Genomic DNA, 27802 nt, shown 5'->3' with positions numbered 1-27802 from the left:
ATACATACAAGAGAGGGAACTATCTGTTTTCTGGAAAGAAAAGCAGGGTGCAAATTAAATAAGCATTCCCATAATTAAGTTACATGTTGGTCCTTTCAATATTCATTATCCTGTTTGAATCTATAGAACTGAGGGGTATACCTATTGCCACAAAATGTCTGAATTTACAAGGTGATAATTTTAGCGCAAATTAGGGACACAGTGGCTAAGACGCTGAGCTTGTCGATCAGAAAAGTTGGCAGTTCGAATCCCTAGCACTGCGTAACAGAGTGAGCTCCTGTTACTTGTCCCAGCTTCTGCCAACCTAGCAGTTCGAAAGCATGTAAAAAATGCAAGTAGAAAAATAGGGACCACTTTTGGTGGGAAGGTAACTGCATTCCGTGCGCCTTCGGCGTTGAATCATGCTGACCACATGACCACGGAGACGTCTTTGGACAGCGCTGGCTCTTTGGCTTTGAAACGGAGATGAGCACCGCCCTCTAGAGTTGGGAATGACTAGCATATATGTGAGAAGAGAACCTTTACCTTTACCTTAATTATTAGCAGTTGTAGAGGAAATGTTTTAATAATAACAGAATTATAACGGAAAAGAAAGCCCACTGTTGTTCTTTAGTGAGAGTTCAGAGTGTTTCCAGATGTTAGCCTGTACCCTCCCTGCCCTGTCTGTTTCTTGGTATCCTTCTCGTGAGCTGATATTAGATACACAATGTAATGTTCTCAGGAGGAAGGTATGTGACTGTTACAGCAGCATAAGTTTCTATTACTTCTCCTGTTTAAGCAGGACTACAGAGAAACTGCACACTTTAGAGTGGATTGTTTCCAAAAATGAAAAGAAACAATACAGTATGGTTCATCAAAATAAAGATTATTCTGGCGGGAGTTTTAATTTTATGGGCTTGGCTCCTAAAATTAGTCCTGTTTGCTTCTGGTTGGCCTTTGCACCTAACTAGCATTCCTTGTGAAAGCATCTATGCTACCCCTTATTTAAACAATGGTTAATGCTTAAGGATACAGGAGAACTTATATCAGAACTGCACAGGGTAACTTACATCCGAATGTATGACCAGTCACTTACTGCACCTACTATGCATGCCCAAGATGGTGTCCTGTCGCGTTTGAGGAGAGCTTCGGGGAGATGATTGTCCGTCTTGGGACTTGCAGGGGTACCCTATTCCATCGTTGGTTCCAGGTCCAGCTATGAGAACTTCCTGGGACCTTGGGGGATACCCTTGAGCTGCGATGTCCTGCCTTATAGCTGGAACATCGTGTGTGAAATGGGGCGGTTAGCGGTGAAAGGAGAATGGAGAGTGTCAGCGGCTGCCGGCGTGGGTGTGGTCAGCAGCTGCAGCGGGACGCCCGGCCTGGGATCTCTGCAGCTGGCATGGGTGTGGTCAGCGGTGGCGGTGGGACGCCCAGTCTGGGGTCTCTACAGCTGCCGCCCCACCACGCCGTGGTGTTATCCCGGTTGCTCCCCCCTAGGTACCTAGGTGCTCCCATGTTACACCCCTTTTAGGCGGCCTGCACTGGTTGCCGGTTGTTTTCCGGGTGCGATTCAAGGTATTAATTATGACCTTTAAAGCACTCCATGGCTTAGGCCCAGGGTAACTGCGAGACCACCTATCAGCAGTAGCCTCCCACCGTCCAGTACGATCCCACAGAGTTGGCCTCCTCAGGGTGCCGTCAGCCAGACAGTGTCGGCTGGTGACCCCCAGGGGGAGAACCTTCTCTGTGGGAGCGCCTTCCCTCTGGAATGAGCTCCCCCCGGAGCTTCGCATAATCCCTGACCTCCGGTCCTTCTGACGCGCCCTAAAAAGTTGGCTTTTCCAGCAAGCCGGCCTGGCCTGTTAATTTTAACTTATTTTAAATGTATTGTTTTTAAATTCGGTTTGTTTTTTTGGATATGGATTTAAATTTTTTTTTTAACTTTTGGGATGTGTGTTTTTTAATGTTGTATGCCGCCCTAAGTCCTTTTGGAGAAGGGCGACATATAAATCCAAACAAACAAACAAACTGACTGCTTAAAGTTATGATGGGTCTACCTGGAGGATACCCATGACCTGGATCTAAAGTTTCAACAGTTGTACCCCTGGTCACATGACCGCAGTTTGAGCACTCGGTAGTTTTTTTGCAGCAAAACTGCATCCATAGCGAACCATTGGTTTCGCTCAATAATCTCAGCATTTGCTTAATAATCATCATCGTTTAATGTAGAGGTGGGTTGCTCCCGGTTCAGCCCAGATCGGGTGAACCTGTAGTAGCGATGGTGGGAAGCTGTACCCATCTGCCCGGACGCTTCTGTGCTTGCGCAGAAGCATCACGCGCACAAGCGAACTGGTAGAGGGGGGGGGGGAAGGAAACCCACCACTGGTTTAACAACCCCATAATCCCTTGTGGGGTGGAGCCTGGGCAACTAAATAGAGCTAGCAGAGTGTTTACCGGCCAGATGCCCTTCCTGACACCAATGTGGAGATTTGTTCAGGAGTTATATTCTCACTGTGCCTAGAGAGAGAAATGTCGTCTTCTACCTAGGATCAAACTCACATCCTCCTGACTGTGAGAGCTCCACTGCTAGGCCACCGCACCATTCCCTCAGCATTTGCTTAATGACCATGGCAAAAAGGTCATAAAATTGGATTGATCATGTGACCATCTTGCTTTATGACCATGAGCATGAAGGGCAGGCTCCATTATGGTAATAACTCAAGGATTAATTGTTTAAAATGGTACATATCCTCTTACTCACCTGTTTTTTAAGATTCCCCTGCACCGTATGAATTCCTATTATGGACTAAAGCAGGTCCATTTTGGGAATCATATAACCTTTTTGTGACTTTGCCCTGCAAATTATTTCCATATATTTGCTGAGCTCAGAGTAAAATGGTTTCAGTTTGAAATGGTGGCTCTCCTTCCCCCACCTTGAAACTCTCTTAAAGGGAAGAGCAAAGCCTGTGTTACCTTTATCTGAGCTTCAGGACCTCAAGTATGAATTGTTGAAGCCACACAATTCTTTCTTCCTCTTTATCTTAATTATTCCATCACATCCTTTTCTAGGTATTTCAAATTGGTTTTTAAATGTTCATCCCTATATTACTGCATAAAGCATTTTGGCTTATGTTTCTTCAGAGTTCATGATCTCTTTCAACTAGGAGTAATTTGGAAGACATCCAAGTTCTCCTGAAATCTCTTGCATACTTTCCAGATTTCATATTAATGGAATATGAATATATTCCTCATTTTGCCTGTGTCCAAATTATGATTTACTTTATCTAAACTAAGAGTCTCATCACATGTGCCAGAGTACCCAAAACCAGTCTGAGTTAGTGATGAAACCGTTCACAACTCTTGTTGGGTCTCTCTATTTGCATCTAAACCATGACATAAACGTTACCTTGGCAACTTATTTCTGTTCAGTAGAGGTCAAAGTAGCTGTCCAAAGTGCATAAAATCTGCTAAGCTTTGTCACTCATATCCTCAGATCTGAGTGACCAGCTGGGAGCAGAGGCAATAGGTGTAGGATAATGTTTGGCAATGGAGCCAGCAAAGGGTAGGGTGTTGTTGTCTTCTATTGACACAAAGATGGTTGGAGAGCACTACATCTTCAACAGTGAGAAAAGAACCTAAGATACAGAGCACTGAGAGTTGGTTTTAGAGCTAATTATGGCACTGATACATTTTCCCCTACTATTGCCCACAATGTTGTCTTTGCAGGCCATGAGTGAGACAGGCTTCAGTTGTGCTTAGTTGTACTGGTGTTAATCTTTTCTTCCATTCCAAAATTCACCAAAGGCAACTTCAGGATATACGGTATAAAATCAGTTAGGTCTTCTTGTCCATTTACTTGGAGGGAAGCTGTGTGACTGCAATCACTTGAAACAGGCAATAGTGTCAGGATAGGGAATGGCAATGGGTGGAAAAAATTTCTTGCTGCAATATTTCTGAGATGACTCAATGACGCAGGGATCGCTGTGGGGAAGCCCCAGTGGGGCTAGAATGGGCCTGATTCAAGTTCAGATCTTGATGTGGTCATGAAGATTATTGCTCATCCCACTAGAATCTTCTTTAAGCTATGGAAGATTGTTGTGGAAATACAGTGTAAATAGGGAGAATACAACAGTGTGAGTCATCTTGAGCTCCTTGAAGTAGAACTAAATATATTTAAACTAGCTAGATACCCGTGCTTCGCAACAAAACTATGTGATTGGGCTATGCAGGAGAAGTTTGGTTCACAATCCATTGGCTCAGTGGTGGTTGGTGATTGAAACACATAAGGGAATATTGCTCCTGCCGCCTTGAGTCCAGAAGCAGTTCCATAGGTGGAAGGCATAGACATTTTGGTGAGGTACCGATGTTTAGTATTGTAAGGAGCCCCAGACTGCTCCTAAGTGAAGGAGTGGAACATCTGCCAGTTTGAACTGAGATAACGGAATGTGAGGCAATTGGCAGTTGGAACAGAGTTCTTTTCAGGTGGGGAGGGGGAGTAGAATGTCTAACTCCTTAGCATCAGAGTGTGTTAATTACTGTATAAGAATTACTAATGATCTGATGGTCATTTTGAAAAATCCTTTCTTAGTGAGCACCTAGAAGCCAAGAGGAACATAAGTGCCAAATTGTATAGGCTTTACGGTTCTGGAGATTTCGTGATGATGCGTGAGTGGTATTTTGCTTTTATATATGTAGATTGGCAGTAAATATAATGTACTGTGTGTACACTATACACGGATGGTTCTTCTAGGAATATAGTTACTTCTGCACACTTTATGCTATTTCATGTAACAACAACAGTGTCTGATCTATAGTTTATAAATCTTTTTTTTATTCTGGTTAATTATAAAGATATTAAGTCTAAAATACTTTAATGTAGGGATGTGGAAACATTCTGAATTTCATTGCAGACTGGAGGTATAATTTTACTGAAGTTAGGTTGTATGATAGAGATCTGGACATCAAAATGAGTCAAAGCGGGCTCCCAAAAAGGCAGACAAACCAAATTCTTCTGAGACCCCATAAAATATATAGCTAAATTTATTGGAACCATATAAACCCTGAGATCCTGTTACTAATGGGGAGAACCATGAAACGTGAGCTTTGATATGGGAAGTTGAGAGAAGTACAGGATTATAGTTTCCTTTCAGCCTGTAAGAGTCTTTGGGCTGAAGGCATGGAAAATAAGCTTTCAGTCTGCGTAATATGGAAAATTGAACATGGTGGTTAGGGTGCAAAAGAGCAGCAAATCTTGCAGTCTTCAGGTGAAAGTCAGCCAGGAGCAGCCTGGGAGTAATTTTAGCAAAAGGACTTCAATGGCTAAAGATGAATGGAATTTTTCAAGTCAAAGAAAGTGAACATTGTTATTAAATAAACTATTAGAAAATAACTATATTTAATTTCAGTGAAATGCAAATGAATATCAATATTAAGTTTTTATTCTTCCTTATCCAGTGCGCTGTTCTATTCTAAGGTGAAACGTGAGCCTCAAATATCCTGACAAAGAAATTAAGGCAGGTTTCTTTTAATATTCTTGGGGGTTATTGGTGACTCTTTGTATTAAACCTTCTCTTAAATAATATATTCATTAGTTTAGATCTTTGAATTGTCACTTTGCTCATTAATTCTACATGTCAAGATACCTGAAAATGTATTTTAACTTCAAAGAATCCAGGGGTGGGTTCCTACCGGCTGTACAACCAGTTCGCTTCAAATATTGCGCTGCGTACATGTGCACAGTTTTGCAAAAGTTTAGCAAAAATTGAACTTCCGAGAGAAAGGAGCCGACGTTGCGACAACACGACGTGAGATCTTGGAGCTCTGAGATAGCAATCAACACTTTTGCCGCTGGACGGTCCATCTGGCCCCAAACTGTCCCAAAGAGACGGTGACAGGGAAGAATATGTCTTGCTGATCTCAGGGACATCACAAAGTCTCTGATTCATCCAAGGGAATCTCTTCTTGGCGGCGACAAAAAGCACAGCTTCAAGCTGCTGAAATCGGGACAGCCCCACAACGGGAAGAAAAGCGGAACGAGAAAGTGTGTCCATCTGGTGAGAAAATCTTAATTTTATAAAATACTGCCCAAAAAAGATTGATGTTAAATTAAACTGGTAAAAAAAAGGAAATAAGCAGCGAAACTAAACATTATTGGATAGTGTGTTATCTTTTTTATTTATTTATTTTTATCGATGGAAGTTTTGTGAACATTTTTTACTTTTTAAAGTGAAATTTTCGGATTTTCTTTTTTTATCTATGGATTAAATCTTTTCCTTTACTTCTACAATACTGGCTGGGATGGATTTTTTCTTTTTATTTGGTTTCATTTAAGAACTTTGTTTCTTCTAAGCCTGAAACATAAAGAAGATTTAAAAGGTATATAAAGAGGGTAGTAATCTTAGAGGGCAAAGAAGTTACACTGCTACTTGGAGGTTGGAGGTTGAAACCTGGAAACATTGTTTTTTATTTTTTCCCTTTGATCATTTTGACCTTGCACTTCAAAGGCTTCAGCTTGTTTATAGAGAAGAGCATGGGTTGTTTACGCGGGTGCTCTCTGGATGCTTGTTGCTCGCCGGAAAGAAGTGAAAACAAAGATTTGTTTTTAAACTAGAGTAGCAGTGTTTATTAATTGGAAGGATGACACGACTTCAAAAAGAAATAACATTACAACAGATTATGTCTGGAATTCAAAAATTATTAGAAACAACAGAGAGAATTGAGAAGAGATTGGAAAATATTGAAAATATAAACTTTAATGTGGTAAAACCTGATGGAAAAATGGAAGATACTCAGCAAATAGAAGATATTCAGCAGATGGAAAAAGTGGAGGCTGGAGTCCTAAAAACCCAGGGGAAAAATGAACAAAGAGGCAAGATAACCGTGGATATTGACAGTGAACTGAGTGTGGTTGGAGATGGAAAGGGTGGAACAAGGAAAGAGAAGATAGATGGAAAGGTGTTTTACTACAGATTTCAAGGTATAGAAGAAGAAGAAAAAGAAGAATGGATGGACTTAAGGAGAGAAATTTTGATAAAAACACTACTGATAACCAAAGATAAACTGATTAAGGAAGCTGATGGAGGGTTTCGAGATTTTACAAGATATGTAATAAGCAAGAAGTTGCGAAGAGAAGTCCAAACAAATTTGATTAAGGAAATAACCAGAAGACTAATTCCACAAATGGCAAAAGAAATAGGACTACACTATTACTGGAAAGACACAGGTTGAGATATGAAAATTAATAATAAAACACTAGTTACATTTAGTTAAAATTAGAGCATTATGTTAAAAATGTAGTGATAATGATAAAGTTAGGTAAATAATTGATAATGATAATGTATACATATGTATTGGTTTGATAAGAGGAAATTTGGTATAAATTTTAAATGGTGAAGAAAGGGGAAAAAGTAAGTTAAACTTAGTCAAACTATCGTTAAATAAATGATTGAGAATGATAATAATGTAATAATTTGTATTGACAGGATAAAAGGGAAATTGAATATACATTGTAAACGATTAAGAAAAGAGGACTAAAATTTTTGTTATTAAACATAATTAATTTTTATTTTGAATGTGTTATAAAGGTATAATGTGGTTGGATGATATTGAAAATAGATAAGGGAATGCCACTATGTGGTTTTATTTTAAATTTTGAAATGTTTGTTATAAAGGGATGTTAAAACAACTATAGTCATATGAAGGATGAGGTATGATGATAGCAATATATATATATATAAATATATGTGATGTAAAATATAATTTGATATGAATCAGAGGTGATAACTGCGGAAGGGATGCACAAAAGTTCTTTGTAACCAATTGACACACTTTCTACAATTTGTAATGGAAGATGATTTGTCTTTATTCAAAAAATAAAAAAAAATATTTATATATATGTGTGCGTGTGTTTGTTTGTGTGTGCTGTATTTGTGCTGATAAATAAATAAAGGGAGACTAGTATAGATCTATTTCAAGCTATTTAGCTCTCATCAGCTAGCCATACCCTTACTGGGATTCGAACCTGGGCTGTATTACATATTAGGCAGATGTATTAGCCACTAAGCCACAGGCTCTCCTCCTTATCAGCTGACCCAGGGAAATAGGTATGTATTTGTGTTACAGCCCCTGGTATGCCCAAATATGGGAGGCAACTCACTACTCCCCCTTTCTGTCTATCGGCTCACTACAGGAGACCATCCAGGCAGAAAACCATATTTTTAATGTTGCCTTTTTATATTTGTGTTGTATTTGTGCTGATAAATAAATAAAGAGAGACTAGTATAGATCTATTTCAAGCTATTTAGCTCTCATCAGCTCTCATCAGCTAGCCATACCCTTACTGGGCATACCAGGGGTTGTAACACAAATACATACCTATTTCCCTGGCTCAGCTGATAAGGAGGAGAGCCTGTGGCTTAGTGGCTAATACATCTGCCTAATATGTAATACAGCCCAGGTTCGAATCCCAGTAAGGGTATGGCTAGCTGATGAGAGCTAAATAGCTTGAAATAGATCTATATTAGTCTCCCTTTATTTATCAGCACAAATACAACACAAATATATAAAGTTGAACTTCCGCATTGCAAACAAGGAAAGGAGCAAGGATACCAGCTGAGGAGAGGCAATTCAATCAGCTGCCACTGATAAGCTGGGCTTTGGAAGCAGAAATAAAACTCAGTATAACCCAGGGGCGGGCGGGGGGCCCATTTTCACGGATACAGAGAACTGGTTCACTCTCAGCTTGCAGTCAGCACTAACCGTTTGGCAAACCGGTAGGAACCCACCACTGAAAGAATCCCTTCTCTGTCCAAGGTTCATTGTATTTGGACAAGGCCTTCTCTCTTGTGGCCCCCATATGACAGATCCTTGACTTACAAACAGTTCATTTAGTGACTGTTCAAAATAACAATAGCACTGAAAAAAGTGACATGACCATTTTTCACACTTATCATTGTTGCAGCATCCCTGTGGCCAGGTGATCAAGATTGATACATACATACATACATACATACATACATACATACATACATACATACATACATACACACACATACACACACAAGGTGTTAAAGAGCAAAGGAAGAGAGTCAAGAAATACCACAGTAATTCAAAAATAAAATACTATTTAAGACACAAGAGTTAGAAGCTTGTTGGAAAAGGAAAATTTTCATAGATTTCCCCTACTATAAGAACAAGCTACCTTTAGGGCATAGATAGATAGATAGATAGATAGATAGATGATAGATAGATAGATAGATAGATAGATAGATAGATAGATAGATAGATAATAGATAGATAGATAGATGATAGATAGATAGATAGATAGATAGATGATAGATAGATAGATAGATAGATGATAGATGATAGATGATAGATGATAGATTGATAGATAGATAGAGAGATAGATGATAGATAGAGAGAGAGATAGAGAGAGAGATAGAGAGAAACGGGCCTGTTTTTCACAAAAAACAGGGCGTACAGAGGGTTGGGAGGTATGTAGAGTGCTCCTGGGGGCAGGGGAGGGCAAAAGCGAGCAAAAAATGGGGCCTGCAGAGAATTTGGAAGGCCTGCACTGCTCCTAGGGCTTGGGAGGGCAAAAACACCCCTGTTTTTGTGAAAGATGTGCCCTTTTCACTTGTTTTTGCCCTTCCCAGCCCCCAGGAGCCCTTTGCAGGTCACGCAAACCCTCTGCACATCCATTTTTGCAAAAAATGGGATGGGGCGGGTTTTCAGGAGGGCAGAAATGCTGTATCCAGTATACCCAGATTTTCACCCTCTTTTTTTTTGGGGGGGGGGGAAGGTGTGTCTTATATGCCGAAAAATACAGTGTGTGAGGGACGCCCTTTTCCAACAAGCTTCCAACTCTAGCTAATATATAGATATCTCTCTCTACGTGTACATTTGTCTTGTGTCTTAAATATTATTTTATTTTTAAACTACTGTGGTATTTTTTGATTCTCTCCCTTTGCTCTTTAACACTTTATGACACCATGAGCCACAGTGGCGCAGTAGTTAGAATGCAGTATTGCAGGCTAACTCTGTTCACGCTGCCAGGAGTTCAAACCTGACTGGCTCAAAGTTGACTCAGCTTTTCATCCTTCCAAGCAGAGGTGGTATTCAGCAGGTTCTGACCAGTTCTGGAGAACTGGTAGTGGAAATTTTGAGCAGTTTGGAGATTTGTTAAATACCACTTCTGACTGGCCCCGCCGCCATCTATTTTCTGCCTCCTAAGTCCCAGCTGATCGGGAAGAAATGGGAATTTTGCAGTATCCTTCCCCTGGAGTGGAGAGGGAATGAAGATTTTACAGTATCCTTCCCCTGCCACACCCACCAAACCATGCCCACCAAGCCAGGCCACGCCCACCAAGCCATGCCCACAGAACCGGTAGTAAAAAAAATTGAATCTCATCACTGCTTCCAAGGTCAATAAAATGCAGCCCCAGATTATTGGGGGCTGTCAACTAGGATGACAAAGAGGCTACTGGAATTGAGGAACAAGGAGGTGCCTAGCTCTACTTTGTCCAGCTTATGATAACAGAAAGGAACATGGATGAAGGTGTCATTGCCAGAGAGTATGATAAGGGTAGGTTAAAGGAGAAGGGTCTACCTAAAAGATCTCTTTACAAATGTCTCATCTGCTTCTACATGTACACAGACCTTCTGTAATTAACTCCCTTTCTGGTACAGCCCATTGTTCTTTATGGAAGACCCACCTTTCCGGAGGAGAAGGCCAGGGGCATGGGAACAGAAAAGCTTCACTGCACTCTCATCAGACCGTCCTTTGGTTCAGAGCTTTATCAGGCAGGAATTGAATGACTTTTGTTAATGTCTGGTTAAGAATTAACCACTTTCTAATTCTTGAGGGGCTCAGTGGCATAGTGCTAAGATGCTGAACTTGTTGATCAGAAAGATCGGCAGTTCGGTGGTTTGAATCCCTAGCGCCGCATAACGGAGTGAGCTCCTGTTACTTGTCCCAGCTTCTGCCAACCTAGCAGTTCAAAAGCATGTACAAATGCAAGTAGAAAAATAGGGGCCACCTTTGGTGGGAAGGTAACAATGTTCCGTGCGCCTTTGTCATTTAGTCATGCCAGCCACATGACCATGGAGACGTCTTTGGACAGTGCTGGCTCTTCGGCTTTGAAATGGAGATGAGCACTGCCCCCTAAAGTCGGGAACAATTAGCACATATGTGCGAGGGGAACCTTTAGCTTTAATTCTTGAGCGTCTTGAAATTAAACTTTGATCAAACAAGAATCCAAAGGAAGAAGCTTAAGGGATGCAAGCTTGAACTTGTAATAGATGCTTGTTCTGAATTGTTTAGTAAACTAAAAATTATGATAATATTTATATTTATAATATAGTACACATTATATTATATTTGTAGCCCTTTTCTGCCAATAAATAATGGAACTGGTGATGTTCTGGAGTGAATTTGAATATCGGATGAAATTTGCCTGCAGTCACTTCTAAATACCTTGACAATTTTTGCAGTTAAAAAAAAATAAAAACCTTTGATGAGATGAGGCAAGTAAATGAAGGAAAATGTATATATCCTAGATTTTGATGTCTTATTCTTTTTCCTGTTTATTTGTGTCTGATTCTTGGAGACTTCCTGAGCAAATGCCTGCTTTGCTATTTTTGCAAGAGTTTTCATTATTGTTTTTAGATTATTGCTTTCTTTCTAGGACTGAGAGAAAGTATCATATTTTTCAGAGTATAAGACACACCTTCCCCCCTAAAAGCATGTGAAAATTTAGGTGTGTCTTATAGACTGAATACAAGCCCATTTTGGGGCTCCCAAGCCCTCCGTGTGTTGTGTTTTCGCTGTCCCCGGCCCCCAAAAGCACTCTCCAGGCCAAAAACAGGCTTGTTTTTGGTGAAAATGGGTTGTGCTGAGCACTGCAGAGTGTTTCTGGGGCCTGGGGAGGGTGGAAACGTGACATGTGAAAGGCAAAAACTTTTTTTTTCTCGTGTAAATCTAGGTGTGTCTTATTGGTGCGTCTTATAGTCCGAAAAGTACAGTAACTGGCCCAAGATCACACAGCTGATGTTGTGCCCAAGGTGGGACTAGAACTCACAGTCTCCTGGTTTTTAGCCTGATGCCTTCACCAGTATACCAAACTGGCTCTTTCATATGTAATTAGAAGAATCAGGGACTCAAGTTCACATTTTTGTAATCATTTTTTCATACTGGTACTTTCTACATTCCTTGATAGTTTCAATTCAGAGACCAGAGACCAGAACAAATAAAAACACTCAGTAAATATACAATTTTAAAATTCCATGTATAAAATAATAAATAACAGCTAAAATCTATGTAGAGCAACTTCAATCAAACTTGGTACATAGATGACTTACTCTCTGGAAACATATTGTGGGGGTAAGACACCCCTAACACCCCTCGGGGTGTGTGTTCTGTTAAAATACAGCCTGTTGTGCCTTAAAATGGCTTCTACTGTTCTGCCTTAAAATGGCTTCTACTGTACAGCGCTGTGGAGTTGCCATAGTAACAGCTTTACAGTACTCCACAAGGGGGAGTCCCCCGGTAAGGGGAAAAACCCAACATTAGAAATTGTGGCGACATTAAAGGAAGGAGGGTTGGGATAAATAAATACCTGGGCAGCACCCGGTTATCAACTAGTCTATGATAAAATCCAGTTTATCAATTATACATGGTCTAACTATATTAAAATTACAATCCATAAATTCTGTGGCCTGTAGTCAGTTTAATATTAAAAGGGAAAGGAATAAGCTGTACAACGGGTCCCTTGATGGTTTTTAATAATAATACTTTATTTACAGTCACAGACCAAAACACGAACAGTACAAAAGAGACACAGCGGGTCCCTTGATGGTTTTAAATCTACATATTTATTTGTCTATCAATTCTCCCTCCTTTATTAAGACAGGTCTGCTGATGCTTTTTCTATCATTTCTTCTTTCAGTTCTCTCTTACCAGAGGTTGAATGATAACTATCAATGCTGGGGTTTTTTCTTTTAATATTAGGGTTAGATTTTTATTTTCGTCAAAATATAGGGACCTTTTTTAGCCAGAATATGCATTTTCTGTTAACACTTTCTGTTAGCTCTTTCATTAGATTCAGATCTAATAACCATGGAATAATAGCGCTTTAGGCTGGGCTGTGTGGTGGAAAAACATTGAGGAGGAAGAAAACTTCAAACCATTTCTATACTTTTGCCAAAACAACTTCATGGGAATGTCTGCAAAGTCACCAGGAGTGGAGGAGTTTGACTTGATAGTTTTCCTTTCCTTTCCTAACAGTGGCCAGCCAGATACCTCAGGAAAATTCAAAAGCAAAAGAAAGTAGATATAATTTAACTAACCTTCTTTCCTTTCCACTGTAGGAAGTTAGCACCCACCCTCTCCTAGAAGAATGAAATATTCTGGGAAATATTAAAAGGCAGAATATTATATTTCTCTGGATGAGAAAAGGAGAAACATGTTTTTAAAGACAAAGCAGCTCCCTGCAGCTCCCTGCCTCCCCGCCCCCTTCAGCTCCAAGGTTGATGGGATTAAGACATGGCCCTCAGGACATGCTAGGATTAGCCCTCTACCCATCTCACCACATGGCACCTGGGAAGATTACATCACTCAGCAAGGCTCAACCAAGCCTGGGACTCAAGACAGAGTTGCTCCTGCATGGCCCCATGGGAGTCAGACAACCAATCAGAATACAAGCTCATATTCAAAAGAGAGGGTATAAAACTCAGGCACTCTCAGCATCCCCCCCTTTTTTTTTCTTCACCCAACATCTTCAAGACATGTGATCCTGTCCACCATTAAAAACCACCTTTTCAAACAGCCACCATGTTTCCAGTATCTCTCTCCCCACTTGGAAGTGAACCCAGATGGATATTTCTTCCAACACCACCATGTACCTTCATCCATCAGTATTCCCTTGGCACTTACATAGCAAGTTTTTTTCATTAATATTACTGTAGCCTGAATCCTGTGAACCAAATCAAACAGACCAAAACCAAACAAAAATCTAGTTAGTGACAAGGATTTGTTTTCAAGAAGATGCAGCCATAAATACAGTGATCTTATTTATTTTTTAATTAAAAAAAAGAAAAACAAGTTTTGTTGGATCTATTTATTTATTTATTTATTTATTTCTTAGATTTTTAAACCGCCCCCTCTCCCAAAAAGGGATCTAATTTGATTCCTATCGTATATTCATAAACTCAATTCAAAACTCCAAATTCAAACTCTGCTCAGATTCAATTCCAGTTTATCTGCTGTCACTCAAGATAAAGAATATTATGATGTCAATGTATTGTGATGTATGATGCATGCTTTAAACTTTTTAAAACTTTAGTTTTACATTTTACTCCATTGCATTGAGGATAATTCTTTGGTGAACGGTTGAGGTATAGATTCATTAAATAGATCATCAGTAAACGAGAAATATGGTGAGAGATGTTCTTCCAGAATTTAAGTTCATCGATTGCTATAATAAGCCCAATACTGTCAAGTGTAACAAAGATCAGGAAATTAAGAAAATGATTATAAAGAAAATGATTTTTAGCTGAAGTTACAACAAAGGGCCAACTATGTTTGATACTTTGATTTTGGTTCTAAATACGATGAAGTAATTAATTAACTGTAATTATTTTTTAAGGTTGTTGAAATCTGAGAAATACATTCTGCAACTCTCCACTTCTGCCTATTTATTTTCTCAGCTTATGATTTTCCTGCACACAAAGATATCTGGTTTCACAATAGGATCTAAATTGTAATGCAACAATGCAGGCTGTTGATTTTTTGTGGTTGTCAATAAACAGAAATTTCAGAGGAAGGTGGGAAGGGGGAAGGTACAGGGACAAAAATCACTTTGGACCAAATTAAAGCACATCTACAAAACAAAAAAATGTGTGTTTGTGGAAGTAAGAGTAAGCCTTGGTTAGAAATTAACTTTGAAATGGAATGAGTATTCCTCATTACTCCCCTTCTTAAACCCTGAGTTAATCCTATACTGATGTTAATGAAGATTTGCTTCATTTGACAAAGGAGTAAGCAGGGCCTAAGGAATCCTGCTGACTAGATAGTTTTCACTGCATTTGTTTATTCTTCCTCTGACATTTCATATGTTAATAAAGGAAAGAGCTGATCTTATATGTCCTGGCATAAATTCATTACAAGTCAACAATTAACACTGTTTTCCATGGAGGGGGAGAGAAAAACGTTAATAAAATTACATATAGCATGGTGTGGCTTCAGAAAATGGAATTAATAATTAAAAAACAAGGGTTGCCTAAGGCTGTCTTTTTCCAGGTGCACCCAACCACACATTTTTCCTTTTTTGGACAAGTCACCCTGGGTGTTACCTTCATCTCATCCCTATTCCAAGAGTGAGATCAGTTTAAAGTTGCCCTTTTAATAAGTTAGTGTAGAAAACATCCTTAGCTATTGCTTGCTTAAATGCCCTGAAATTAAGTCAGCAGTTTTTTCCCTATTTTTTTATTCTCTTACATACCATTGTGAGTATACATTCTCATAATAATTCTTCTTCTTTACATTTGTCATTATTATACATGTGTTATTTCATTTAATAGGTTATAATATACAGTTTGGGTTGCTTTATTTACCATCCCTTCCAACTGTTGTAACACCACCTTATTTTTCCTTTCTTTTCTCCCTTCCTCCCTTCTCTACTTCCTTCCTTCCTCCTCTCCTTCCCCTTCCTTCTTCTCTTACCTCTCCCCTACTCCTACTCTTCCTCTTCCCCTTCCTACCCTCTCTCCTCTTTCTCTCCCTTCCAACCTCCTCTCCTTCCCTCTTTTTTCCTTCCCTCCTTTTCCTCTCGTTCTCGCCTCTCTCCCCTTTTTTTCTGTTGTTATAGATGTCTCTTTCAAATCTCAATTTATGATTTTTTGGGATGGTATTTCCACAAACCCAAATATAATTTAGTATTGTTTCTTATTCCCTTACCTTCACTAATCTATCCTAACTATATTTTTTTCACGTTTATATCTCGCTCTTGAATATATACTTGTATATTTAGTATTTTCTTTTCTGTTTTTCCCCTCTTCCCCCATTTCTCATTTAATAGTGTATCGTCTGAGTTCTGTATGTTCTCCTTACTTTCTTTTCTAGCTTCCTTTCTCTAGCCAATCATAAAATCTTCCCCATGTCTTGAAGTACACCGATTCCTCTCTATCTTTTATTTTCAGTGTCAACCTGTTCATCTCTGCACAATCTAGGTTTTTTAAAATTATCTCTTCATCTGTTGGTAACTTATTTAATTTCCAATTTTGGGCAAATACAATTCTCCCTGCTGTAGTTACATGTATACTCAAATAAGTATCCTCTTTCTTATGTTTCGCTCGGAGAATACCTAATAAAAATGTCTCTGGTCTAAATTCTGTTTCTTGTTGTAACATTTTCACTAGCCATGCTCTTATTTTAGTCCAATATTTTCTTGCTTATGCACATGTCCACAACATATGATAATATGAACCTGTTGGAATTAAGCCAGCATTTTGGAGTGGTCAAGGTAATGCACTAGGGAGACCCAGGGTCAAATTGATCTTGTGGTAGGGAAAAAGGGGAGAAGGGAGTGTTAGAGTATGTAATATTGATCTCTATATCTAATAAATCTCTCTATATATGTAAATGGCTGTGTGTGTGTTCCAGCATAACTCTGGAACACCTCAAGCAATTTCAACCAAACTTCATACACAAATGACTTATGACCAGTTTCCTTGTACCGTCACAGTGTCCCTACAGTAAAATCATGATTCAGGCACTTGGCAACTGGCATGCATTTACAATGGATCACCATTTGCAATCTTCCCGGCCAGCTTCTGATAAACCAAGACAAAGGGAGAACCCGGATTGGTTTAATGACCGCCTCATATGATTAACGACCATGGCAAATATGTCATAAAACCGATCATAGTTTTGGGATAGCTTATGTAATAATCACAATCCTTAGCAATTGAATTTCCTTAGCAATTGAATTATGAATGTACCATATTTTTCAGAGTATAAGATGCATCTTTTTCCCTCAAAAAAGAGGGTGAAAATCTGGTGTATCTTATACATTGAATACCACATTTTTGGCCTCCTGAAACCCTGCCCCCCTTGCGAAAATGGCCATGCATAGCCTTTAGAATGCTTCCAGAGTGCTCCTGGGGGCTGGGGAGGGCAGAAATGAGCAAGAAACTGGCCGTTTTTGGCTCATTTTTTGAAGGGCCCAGCCTCTAGGAGCACTCTACAAGCCTCCTAAAGGCCATGCATGCCCTTTTTTTGACAAAAAATGGGCCTGTTTTTGCAAAAAACGGGCTGTTTTTGGGAGGTCTATAGAGTGCATTTTTTAAAAAAAATTGCCCCTTCATAATCTTGGTGCATCTTATACGCTGGTGCGTCTTATACTCTGAAAAATACGGTAAGTCACCGACTACCTGCATTGACTAGTGAATGATTATAATAAAGATTTTTATGCCAATCTTTAGTTTTCATCTGTGATCCAAGACCAAGCCAGACTTGGAAGGAAACCTTATAACTTCATATAAAATTATCAAACAGCTAGAGGATTGGGAGATAATTTAATAGGCTTTCTGATTTAAGAAACTGTTCAAAATTGCAAATCCGGTGAGCACAATGGACTTAGTAAAAGTTATTAAAATCTTAATTACATATGGTCCTAAACTATGGTAAATTATTAAAATCCACTGAGATATTTATTATAAATTAATTGTAGCAACCTAGGACAAGCTCCTTGTAAATAATTTAAATCCCATCAATTTCAGTGGGATTTTGAATGTTTAATTTTCTTTGTAAGTAAAGATTTATAGAAAAGCTTTGCCTTTATGCTGTATATAAAATGTGACTTATAATAGATTCTTTTATGTGTATGTGTGCCTTCAAGGCAGTTTTGAGTCTTAGCACCTGCCTGGACAAGTCCCTGAAGTTTTCTTGGCTGCATGTTCAGAAATGGTTTGCCTTGGTTTCCTTCTTCTTCCTACAGGTGAGGAAGGGATTGGCCCAAGGTATCTCCTGTTGTTTATGTCAAGCCCCAACCGGCTTGCCAAACCTGGGGAAAATGGGGGAAGGCTGAAACAGCTGCGGGAAGTCAGAAGTGGCTATGGGAATGGTGTGGCCCGGTGGATAGCGTCCCGGTTGCTCCCGGGAAGAGGTCGATGGCTGCCTGCTCCTCCTTACCAGCAGGTCTTCATTTGATTGGCACTACCTGCGAAACAGCTGACTAGCACCAATGGCAAAGTAACTAGTAAACGGGAGGAACCCGGAAGGAGGACTAAGAGGTGCCGGAAGCTGGCTACGTGGGTGAGGCTGGGGCGTGGGCATGACTATGGCTATTTAGAGTACTGGTAGGTGGTAGCTCCCAGTGTTGACCTTACAACTACTCAGGAGTCATTTGTGCTGGACTTTGGACTTTCTTCATTAAACCTGTATCAAGCAAGCTTGTTTGTTTCCACGTTTTACGGAGTGGCTACGGATGAGTGAGAGTTTATTTCCCTTTTCTCCCGTACTTCTCCCCTCCCATTTTTGGGGGGAGGGACATCCCATTAAGATGGAAGTTCATATAACCATACTTTGATGGTTATATAATTGATGTCTATATGGAAGATAGTATACTTTTTAATAACAATCGATATTATTTAATATATGTTTGTATGTTGATATGATTATAATGATGTTTACATTTGAACACTTTGGATACCTAGAAAACACAATGTTCAATATAGAAATGGAACTTGCAATATACAAACAATAACAATATTATTAAAAAATAGATGGAAGTTCAGAACTGGAAATATATATCTTTAAAGGCGTGGATATGTTTGATGCCCTTAACTCTTACTGTGAGGTTGACTCTGATATCTCCAGTAACCTTCAGAGATCTCTTAGATCTGGATTAATTATACATATTTTTAACTTTTATTTCACTAGACTGCTTTTGAAAAATCTTCAGGTGTAGAGTTTGAGGGTTCAATGACAGTAAGAAACATATTTTGAAATGTGTATAAGAGGCAGCATACTCTTGTACAGCTGAAGTTTTGATATTTCTGTCTGAATTGATTAAACATGATTGGGGTGGGGGAGGTTTTACAAATAGGCCAAAGAGCAAAGGATGCTACTTTCTCATTGGTCCTCTGTGACAAAATTGTAATCAGGTACCTATCACATTACAGGTACGGATTATATTATTTGGAAGAGTCAGAATTCGGTCTTAAATGTAACCAGTATTTACCTTCAATTTAAAAAAAAGTGAAATTGAATTCCCACGTAAGACAGATCTGTTGATCAGAACACTGAAGACCTGAGTTATGCCACATTTTAAGTTGAATAAAAAATAGAAATGTAATATCTGCTCATTCAAGGCACTGCTAAATCCAGCAAAGCTCAAATTTCAGGGAAAACAAAACATCTCTTTACGTGGGTAAAGTCTGTCTAGAGACTTTCTGCCCACTGAGTATTTTTTTTATCTGACCCCTGTAATGACAATGACTTTCCCACATTCGGGTTTCACTCTATACCCCAAAAAGACGTTAGCTGGTTTTGTGTCTGCAAACAATTAGCTGGGTTGTATAAACAGGTAAAATCATTTGTGCATCAATTATACATTAATTTTTGGCAAGTTGCCTAGGATTGCTTCAGTAAACAAATCCCTCTTCTCCTCCCACCTCCAATCCCCCACCCCCTGTATTTTAAGTATTAGCAGGGGCTGGGATTTGGTTTCCGTCATGAATGACAGGTTCCCTCTTTCTCGAGGCCCAAAAAAATATTCTTGGTAAGCTTTAAAGATAAGTTATGAGAAGTTGTATTTCACTTCTTCTTAAAATGATGATAAGCAGTATATATTTAGCGCCACTTCTTCCTATATAATTTTTGGATGCTAGATTATTCAAGCATATAGGGCTGTTGAAGTGGGGAAGAGATGCTAATTGAAATTTGTACAGATGGAAAACTGGCTGATTTCTTTTTTTACACTATCGGAAAATTTTTGAAGGAGCACCTTTTTATTCCTCTAAAAAGAAATTCTGCTTATGTGGTATCAGTAAGAATTGGAGAGTTAGTAGGAAAACTTCAGATTTGCAAAGTGAACATGAATCCATGAAATAACTGATATTGTTCACTAACCTCTCTGTTTCCATGATGCATCCTGAAATGTTCCGGCTAATCCATTTCCTTCCCCATGATCCATTCTATTATTTGTCTGCTGGGAAAAAAAATGGATTTAGTAATAGTTTGGAATTTTGGTTTGTAAATAATGATTGAAGGACCTGATATGACTTCTCTCTGTGTATAGGCTGGGCAAAGAAGAAGAGCTTTGAGGTAGATGAGATTATTCTGCCTCTGTTAAGGTTTAGGCTTTTGGATCAGCTTATACTATACCCCATAATTACATCAGATAAATAGTAATGATGAAATGATTCAGCCCCATCTTCTGCAGTGAAGCTACTGTGTTTTCCTGAAAATAAGACTGGGTCTTATATTAATTTTTGCTCCAAAATACACATTAGGGCTTATTTTCTGGTTAGGTCTTATTTTGGGGAAAATATGGTACTAAATGCATCCATCTGGCTGGCAATCTTAACTGGGGTTTATTTGGGGGGAAGGGCTTATAGTACAAGCATCCTGAAAAATAATGCTAGGACATATTTTCCAGTTAGGTCTTATTTTGGGGGAAACAGGGTAGGGTTGTCTTTTTAATTGCTCTTTCTATAAATATTGGACTGGAATCATAATATTAAGACTTGGTTTCTCTGACTACTAAAATTGCTGATTTCACAACAGCAGAGAGAGCTAGCTTCTAGTGCAAAATGGAGACCGTGAAGAAAATTGGAGAATATCTACCATTCATGTTCATTCAGATATATTGATTCCTAATTGAAAATAAGTTTCTTTGCTGGGATTTCACTACTGTACTCTTTCATAAGCAGAAACCTGTAAATTTGAGTCCAAAGAACACGAGTACCTCTCAATATGTTAGTTTCTCCATCTTCACAGTGTTGCTGCTGCTGTTATTTTACATGTTTTCTTTCCTTACTAAGGGTTTGTTTTTTTCCTTCTAATCTTTATAATTCAAATCTTGTGCTAGAACAATGTACCAACCGATTGAATCCTTTGTATATAACAAACAGTTAAACTTTATGAATGTATTAAAGTATAGGGATGGTAAGATGTATTAATAAAGTATGTTTTGAAATTATACATTTACCATATTTTTCGGAGTATAAGACGCACCTTTTCCCTCAAAAAAGAAGCTGAAAATCTGGGTGCGTCTTATACACTGAATACAGCATTTTTGGCCACCCGAAATCCTGCCCCCTTCACCAAAATGGCCGTGCATATCTTGTAGGAGGCTTTTAGAGAACTCCTGAGAGCTGGGGAGGGCAGAAATGCCCCCCACCCCAGGAACACTCTACAAGCTTCCTAAGGGCTATTCATTTTCGCAAAAACCGGACTGTTTTTGGGAGGTTTGCAGAGTGCAAAAACTTTTTTTTTAAATTTGCCTCTTCAAAACCTTGGTGCGTCTTATACTCCGGTGCATCTTATACTATGAAAAATACGGCATATATGAGACAGTGTTGATTTATGTTTTATTTGGCAACCATTTTATTTAAATATGAGAGCCAGCAGTGTGTGGCAGCAGCCATAAAAGCCAACCGAAACCTAGATTGCATTAACAAGAATCAAGATCATGTGAAGTATTAGTACACTTTATACAGTCTTACTAAGATCATACTTAGAATATTGCATTGTTTTGGTCATCATACTATAAAAAACACGTAGACTCTGTAAAGAGTGCAGAGAAGAGCAACAAAGATGATTAGGGGACTAGGCTAAAACATATGAAAATGGTTGCAGGAATTGGGTTTGTCTAGGCCAGTGAAAAGAAGGACTAGGGGTGAGATGATATCAATGTTACCGTATTTGACAGGCTTCCACAAAGGAGAGGGGGTCAACCTATTTTCCAGAGTATCGGAAGGCAAGACAAGAAACAATAGATAGAAACTAATCAAGAGAAGCAGTCTAGAACTAAGGAGAAATTTCTTGACAATGAAAACAGTTACTCAAAGGAACAGCTTGCTTTCAGAAGTTGTAGATGTCCATCACTGGAGGTTTTTAAGAGGAGACTGGGCAGCCACTTGTTTGAAATGGTTTAGCGTCTTCTGCTTGAGCAGGGGTTTGGATTAGAAGACCTCCAATTCTGTTATTCTGATATTTTATTTCCTGTGTAAGAATTTTTTACAATACAGTGCTGAGAAAATAAATTATTTAAGGTGTCCTTTCCAGGTAAGTGTGAAACCAGTTCTGTTTACAGTAATCCGTTCCGTGTGTGTGTGAGTGTGTGCGTTTCATACAAAGAAAGCTGACCCTGATTTATATCCCTGGTGGGAGTAACCTAGCAACGTCACTGAGGAAGTTATTCTCTGGAACCTCTCTGAAGGCATTCTGTTAAACATAAAAACAGCAATTGGTAAAACAGAGGTCAAGAACTGTTTAACAGCTTCTTCAAAAGGGACTATTGTTTTTTGTTGACTTAAGAAAAACGATCTCAGAGATTTGTTTTTTAAGCCTTTAGCTGTAAATTGTCAGAGCTGTTCTAGAAAATTAGCTTTGCTGTAATTTCTAACTCTAAATTGTATCATGTTGCTCACATATCTTAGAAAGGGTCTTACAACAATCTCTAAGCCAGGGTGTCAAACTCGATTTAATTGAGGGCCACATCAGGGTTGTGTTTCACTTCAGGGGGCCAGGGGCATGGCCAGGGTAGGCGTGGCCAGCTAGATGTCACTCATTGAGCCTCCGTTTTCAGCTGCCACGGCCTCTTACAGCCCTTTGCCAGTGAAAACGGAACCTGGGCGGGCCGCACACAGCTTCACTGAGCTCCTTTTTTGCTGGCAGAGGGCTGCAGGAGGCCGTCGCGACCGAAAATGGAGTCACGGCGGGCTGTACACAGCCTCCCCAAGTTCCATTTTTGCTGGCAGAGACACTGCGGGCCAGTCCTTTGCTGATGGGTCCGTGAGCCAGATCTAAGCACCTTGCGAGTTGGGTCCAACCCACGGGCCTTGAGTTTGACACCCCTGCTCTAAGCTAACATGTAGGTTGGGCGCTTCATATAATTTCAAGAAAGACTTTAATGGTCCCTCTGTCAGGTGGATGTTTTTAAAATACGAACAGAATAAATAGAGACCAGAAATAACATGCAGCGCTTCTGTGCTAAGGATTTGAATAAATGTATTTGCCTACATTATTTAATGAAAGGTAAAAGATGTAGAGTTGAACAGTTACCCATAATTGCAGATGTCTAATTCAACCTTCCACATACAGCTGCTTTTAAAACTTCTTTTGACCAGCAGGAGTCAGAACATAACTAGGTTCATCTTATACTAGGACTGATCAGTCATACATACCCAGCCGTATCTTTCCAAGGATTTCAAATTCCCTACTAGAAATTGAACACACAGACATTAGATAGTCTGTGGAGATTCTCAGTCATCCGGGTCATGGTTGTCCCAAAGGTGCCTTTTCAGGAGGCAACTGGACTTCCTTATTTTTTCTTTGGAAGACGTTTTGCTTCTCATCCAAGAAAGCTTCTTCGGCTCTGATGGGATAATGTGGAATTTGTAGCTCAGGATTGAAATGAGGGGTCCTTGGTGCTCTCTGAGCTTGTTTGTTTTCTTGTAGTCATTTCATTACACAAATTCAGTGGTGGGATTCCAAATCTTTTCTACCGGTTCTATGAGAGAGCGCTTTGTGCATGCGCTCAGGGACCACCCTCAGTTTCAGTGCTGGTGAACTGAGCTGTGTTTTAGCTCAGCTGTGGTGCGGCAATCCGCTCTGTCGCGCAGATCAGCTGAGCTAAAAAACAAGGGAATTTAGGACAGGGAACAATGAGGGTGGGAGGGCGGGGCCTACCATAGGCGGTATCTGCCGGTTCTCCGAACTACTCAAAATTTCTGCTACCGGTTCATCTGAACCAGTCCAAACTGGCTGAAAACCACCTCTGCCCAAACGGCCCAATCAGCTGAGCTAAAAAACAAGGGAATACAGGACAGGGAACGATGAGGGTGGGAGGGTGGTGCCAAACATAGGCGGTATTTGCTGGTTCTCTGAACTACTTAAAATTTCTGCTACGGGTTCGCCTGAACCAGTCCGAACTGCCCAAACTAGATAACATCATCAGTGGTAGTAAGGAGTGGGGTTTGTAATCCATTTATATTCTACTTGCCTTGTCAGTTGGTGGGTGTGGTCTTGGTACGGTAGTTATTTGGTTGGGTTTACCTTGTTTGGCAGTTCTTTGATTAGCTATATTACTTTTTGATTGTTGGTCTGATGTTAAGGTTAGAACATAAATGACAGCAAACAATATTCCCTATCGGCATGGATGATGTTACCTAGTTTGGGTACTGAAACGTCTGCAAGAAAATAACCAAGCTCAGAGAGCTTTAAGGACACCTCAGGAGGCTTTCTACTCCAATTCGTACCTTTAAACAATTCAGCGAAATGTAAACAATGATCCCTCCCCAAATGTTTAATTTTGACATGATCACAATAATCATAATCTCATTCCAAAATGTTGCTTCCTGTTGTGCTCAGCTGCAGTCTTTTCCTGCAGAATTGGCAGCGGGTTTTATTGATATTTGATTTATTATTAGATTTATTGTTCAACACAATCCGATATCTGTAGGTATTTTCTGATAATTTTTCTTAGACAAACTTTAAAGCTTAGTTTTTTGAAGGAAACCGGGGGGGGGGGGGGGAGAGAGACAGGACAAAATACTCAAAAGTACAAAAATTAATTTTTTTTCTTGTGTCTCCTCCATCCCCCCCAACCCCCCCTATTGTAGGTGATGTCTCTCCAGTGCATATGAATCCAATTTCCCAGTCTCAGTTTGTTCCTTTGGCAGAGGTCTTGTGTTGTGCTATATCTGATATGAATGCAGCTCGTATTACAGTTACACAGGAAACTTTACTGCATCAGTTGGGAAAATACTACCCAGGTAATCGGCTAAATCAAGGGTTGCGGATATTGAATATAAACTTTCAGTTCAGGCTGCAGTGAGAAGAGTGAAATGCTAGATACTGCCTGGGAATGGGGGAGCCATCTTAATTCCCTTTGCAGATCAAAATGTAAAACAATGTCTTCTAACTTGATTTGGGTCATCCTAAGAGTGATAATATAAACCTGGAAATGCAATTTGAAGCTACCTTGTTATCCCTGGTAATTTTGGAGCTTGGACCTCAAAGTGACACCAGCTCTTCCCAAGATACACATAATGCCTCTGTATCCAGTGAGCATGCAGATATGTGCAACCTCTTCCCATACACTGTGATGGGCAGAACTGCTCATTTCCAGCAAAAGACGTGTCAACATCCTTCTCTTCTCCCTGTTATTTGGCCCTCTCTCAGCTAGCTACCCAGCAGTGACTCCAGAAAATTGGTCCACTGACTGCAGAGTGTTTCCAGATGCTGTTCAATGTGCTACTAATCTCTGTGTGTGTGTTCCAGCATAACTCTGGAACACTTCGAGCAATTTCAGCCAAACCTGGTTCTCTCTGGAAACAAATACTGTGGGGATAAGACACCCCTAACACCCCTCGGGGGGGGGGGGGTTGGGGGGGTTTCTATTAAGATACAGCCTGTTGTGTATGGCTTCTACCGTATTGCCATAAAATGGTTTCTACTGTACAGTGCAGTGGAGTTGCCATGGTAACGGTTTCACAGTACTCCCCAAGTGGGCTCCCTCTGGTAAGGGGGAAAATCCAACATTAGAAATTACGTTTCGTCCCGTCATTTTCAACAAGGCTTTGATTGTTTTTGAGGACAAATGAATGGCCATGATCAATAAAACATTACTGCAACTCGGCCTGCCTGCACCACTACAGGACGGACAGGAGATACTTCACGCAGATTACATACGAGAAAAGATGTAGTACAAGGGTGCTCCCTTGGAACTTCTGGGGGCACAGGGAAAACATTTGTAGCTAATTTAATTATCACCGAAATCAGGGCTTTTCCTGTCTAATACAGGATTAGGATAAATAAATACTTGGGCAATGCCAGGTTATCAGCTAGTGATGTATAAAGTCATATGTGGCATGAGATTGAGATTTGAGGGAGTATCCTTCCCTGGTTACATCTGCCTGTCCCATGAGATTCAGCAGGAGAGGCATGTTATAGGTTCCATCTATTAAGGGGGATGACCTCTTTTCTGCCCTGGTGCTTTTCCTTTGGACACCATTCCCTTGAAATTCCAATTGGCCACTACCTTTTTAGACTTTAGGAAAAACTGTTAGTAATGACGAGCTTCCAAGTCATTGTACAGGTAGTCCTTGACACCAATCATAATTGAGCCGAAAATTTCTGTTGCTTGCTAAGCAAGACAGTTGTTTTGCCTCATTTACAACCTTTCTTACCACAACAGCTACCGTATTTTTCAGAATATAAGACAGACCTTTTTCCCTACAAAAAAAGGGTGAAAATCTGGGTGTGTTTTATACACTGAATGCAGCATTTTTGGCCTCCTAAAACCCCTCACCCTTTGCAAAAATGGACGTGCAGAGGGTTTGGGAGCTTCTGGGGAGAGCAAAAATGAGTGAGAAACGGGGCATTTTTTGCTCATTTTTGCCCCCCACCCCACCCCCAGGAGCACTCTACAAGCCTCCCAAAGCCTATGCATGCCCTGTTTTTGGCAAAAAATGGGCCGTTCTTTGCTCATTTTTGTCCCCCCAAAGCCCCCAGGAGCACTTTGCAGGCCTCTCAAATTCTCTGCATGTCCTGTTTTTGACAAAAAATGAGGCATGCAGAGGGTTTGGGAGGCCTGCAGAGTGCAAAAACTTTTTTTTTTAATGTACCTCTTCAAAATCTTGTGCTTCTTATACTCCGGTGCTTCTTATGCTCTGAAAAATACAGTAAGTGAATCACTGCAGTTGTTAAGTTAGTAACAGCGTTATTAAGTAAATCTGGTTTCCCCATTGACTTTGCTTATCAGGTCTCAAAAGGTGATCAGGTGACCCCAGGACTCTGCAACCATCATAAATACATGCCAGTTGCCAATTTTGGTCATGTGACCAGGGGGATACTGCAATGGTCATATGAAAAACGGTCATATATCACTTTTTTCAGTGCTGTTGTAACTTTGAACGGTCATTGAAGGAATGGTTGTATGTCGAGGACTATCTGTACTGAATGGGATGTATGATTGGTGTTCACCTGCCATCATTTTGCGTTTGAGTTTTTAATAGTGTTTCTAATACAGTTGTGCATTCGTTGCATTTATTTCTACGTTTTGTTCGTTTTAACTGTTGTGAGTCATCTAGAATCATATATGTTAGATGGATTGCCATTCGTCAAGAAAATATGTTGCCTGACACAGTGGTCACTGAATTATCAAGTCCGTGGCTAGCAGATAGTTCAGGGAGCACATCCAATATATTTTGAAATGAGAACCTCGTAGTTCTGACAAGAAGGAGCAAAGCACCTTCATTTGCTTCCATCTCCACTCAGGTTTTTGCACTCCAATAATCCTAGGATTGACAAAAGAGTTTGTTTCCTAACCCCCCAAAGCAGTTCCAGTAACTTGTGTGGTGAAGTACTGTGGCTCTTCTGCTTGATACTTTTAAAAGAAGTTCAGAGTTAATGAACATGCAGTGAACCTGTCAACTAATCACAAGCTTCCATTAGAAGAAGCTACAGTTCACTTAATAGGTCATTTGCAATGTTTATTATGTATTTGCTGCCCACTATTGTCTAACTGTGAGAAAGCATCCTACTAGAGGCATTTGAAGATAAAATCTATGCCACATTGGACTCCTGAGTCTA

At 39.8% G+C, this 27802-nt stretch overlaps 1 protein-coding gene across 3 annotated transcripts in view; it reads left to right on the top strand.

The window, feature by feature from the left end:
• Nucleotides 1-27802, top strand: part of STOX1 (storkhead box 1) — a gene marked incomplete at its 5' end in the record, with an annotated part of 43737 nt that overhangs the window by 9270 nt on the left and 6665 nt on the right. For 2 of the 3 annotated variants that reach the window (XM_081955226.1, XM_081955228.1), the window contains one exon: nucleotides 24829-24981. In XM_081955226.1, the coding sequence (XP_081811352.1) occupies nucleotides 24829-24981 (153 nt within the window). Of the gene's footprint in view, nucleotides 1-601; nucleotides 729-24828; nucleotides 24982-27802 lie in introns of those variants that run through there. The other variant, XM_081955227.1, reaches the window with a different exon arrangement.

Source organism: Natrix helvetica (assembly GCF_964273705.1).
Source record: "Natrix helvetica genome assembly, chromosome: 5".
NCBI classification, from domain to species: Eukaryota; Metazoa; Chordata; class Lepidosauria; order Squamata; family Natricidae; genus Natrix; species Natrix helvetica.
This window is presented reverse-complemented; position numbering and strand designations above follow the sequence as displayed.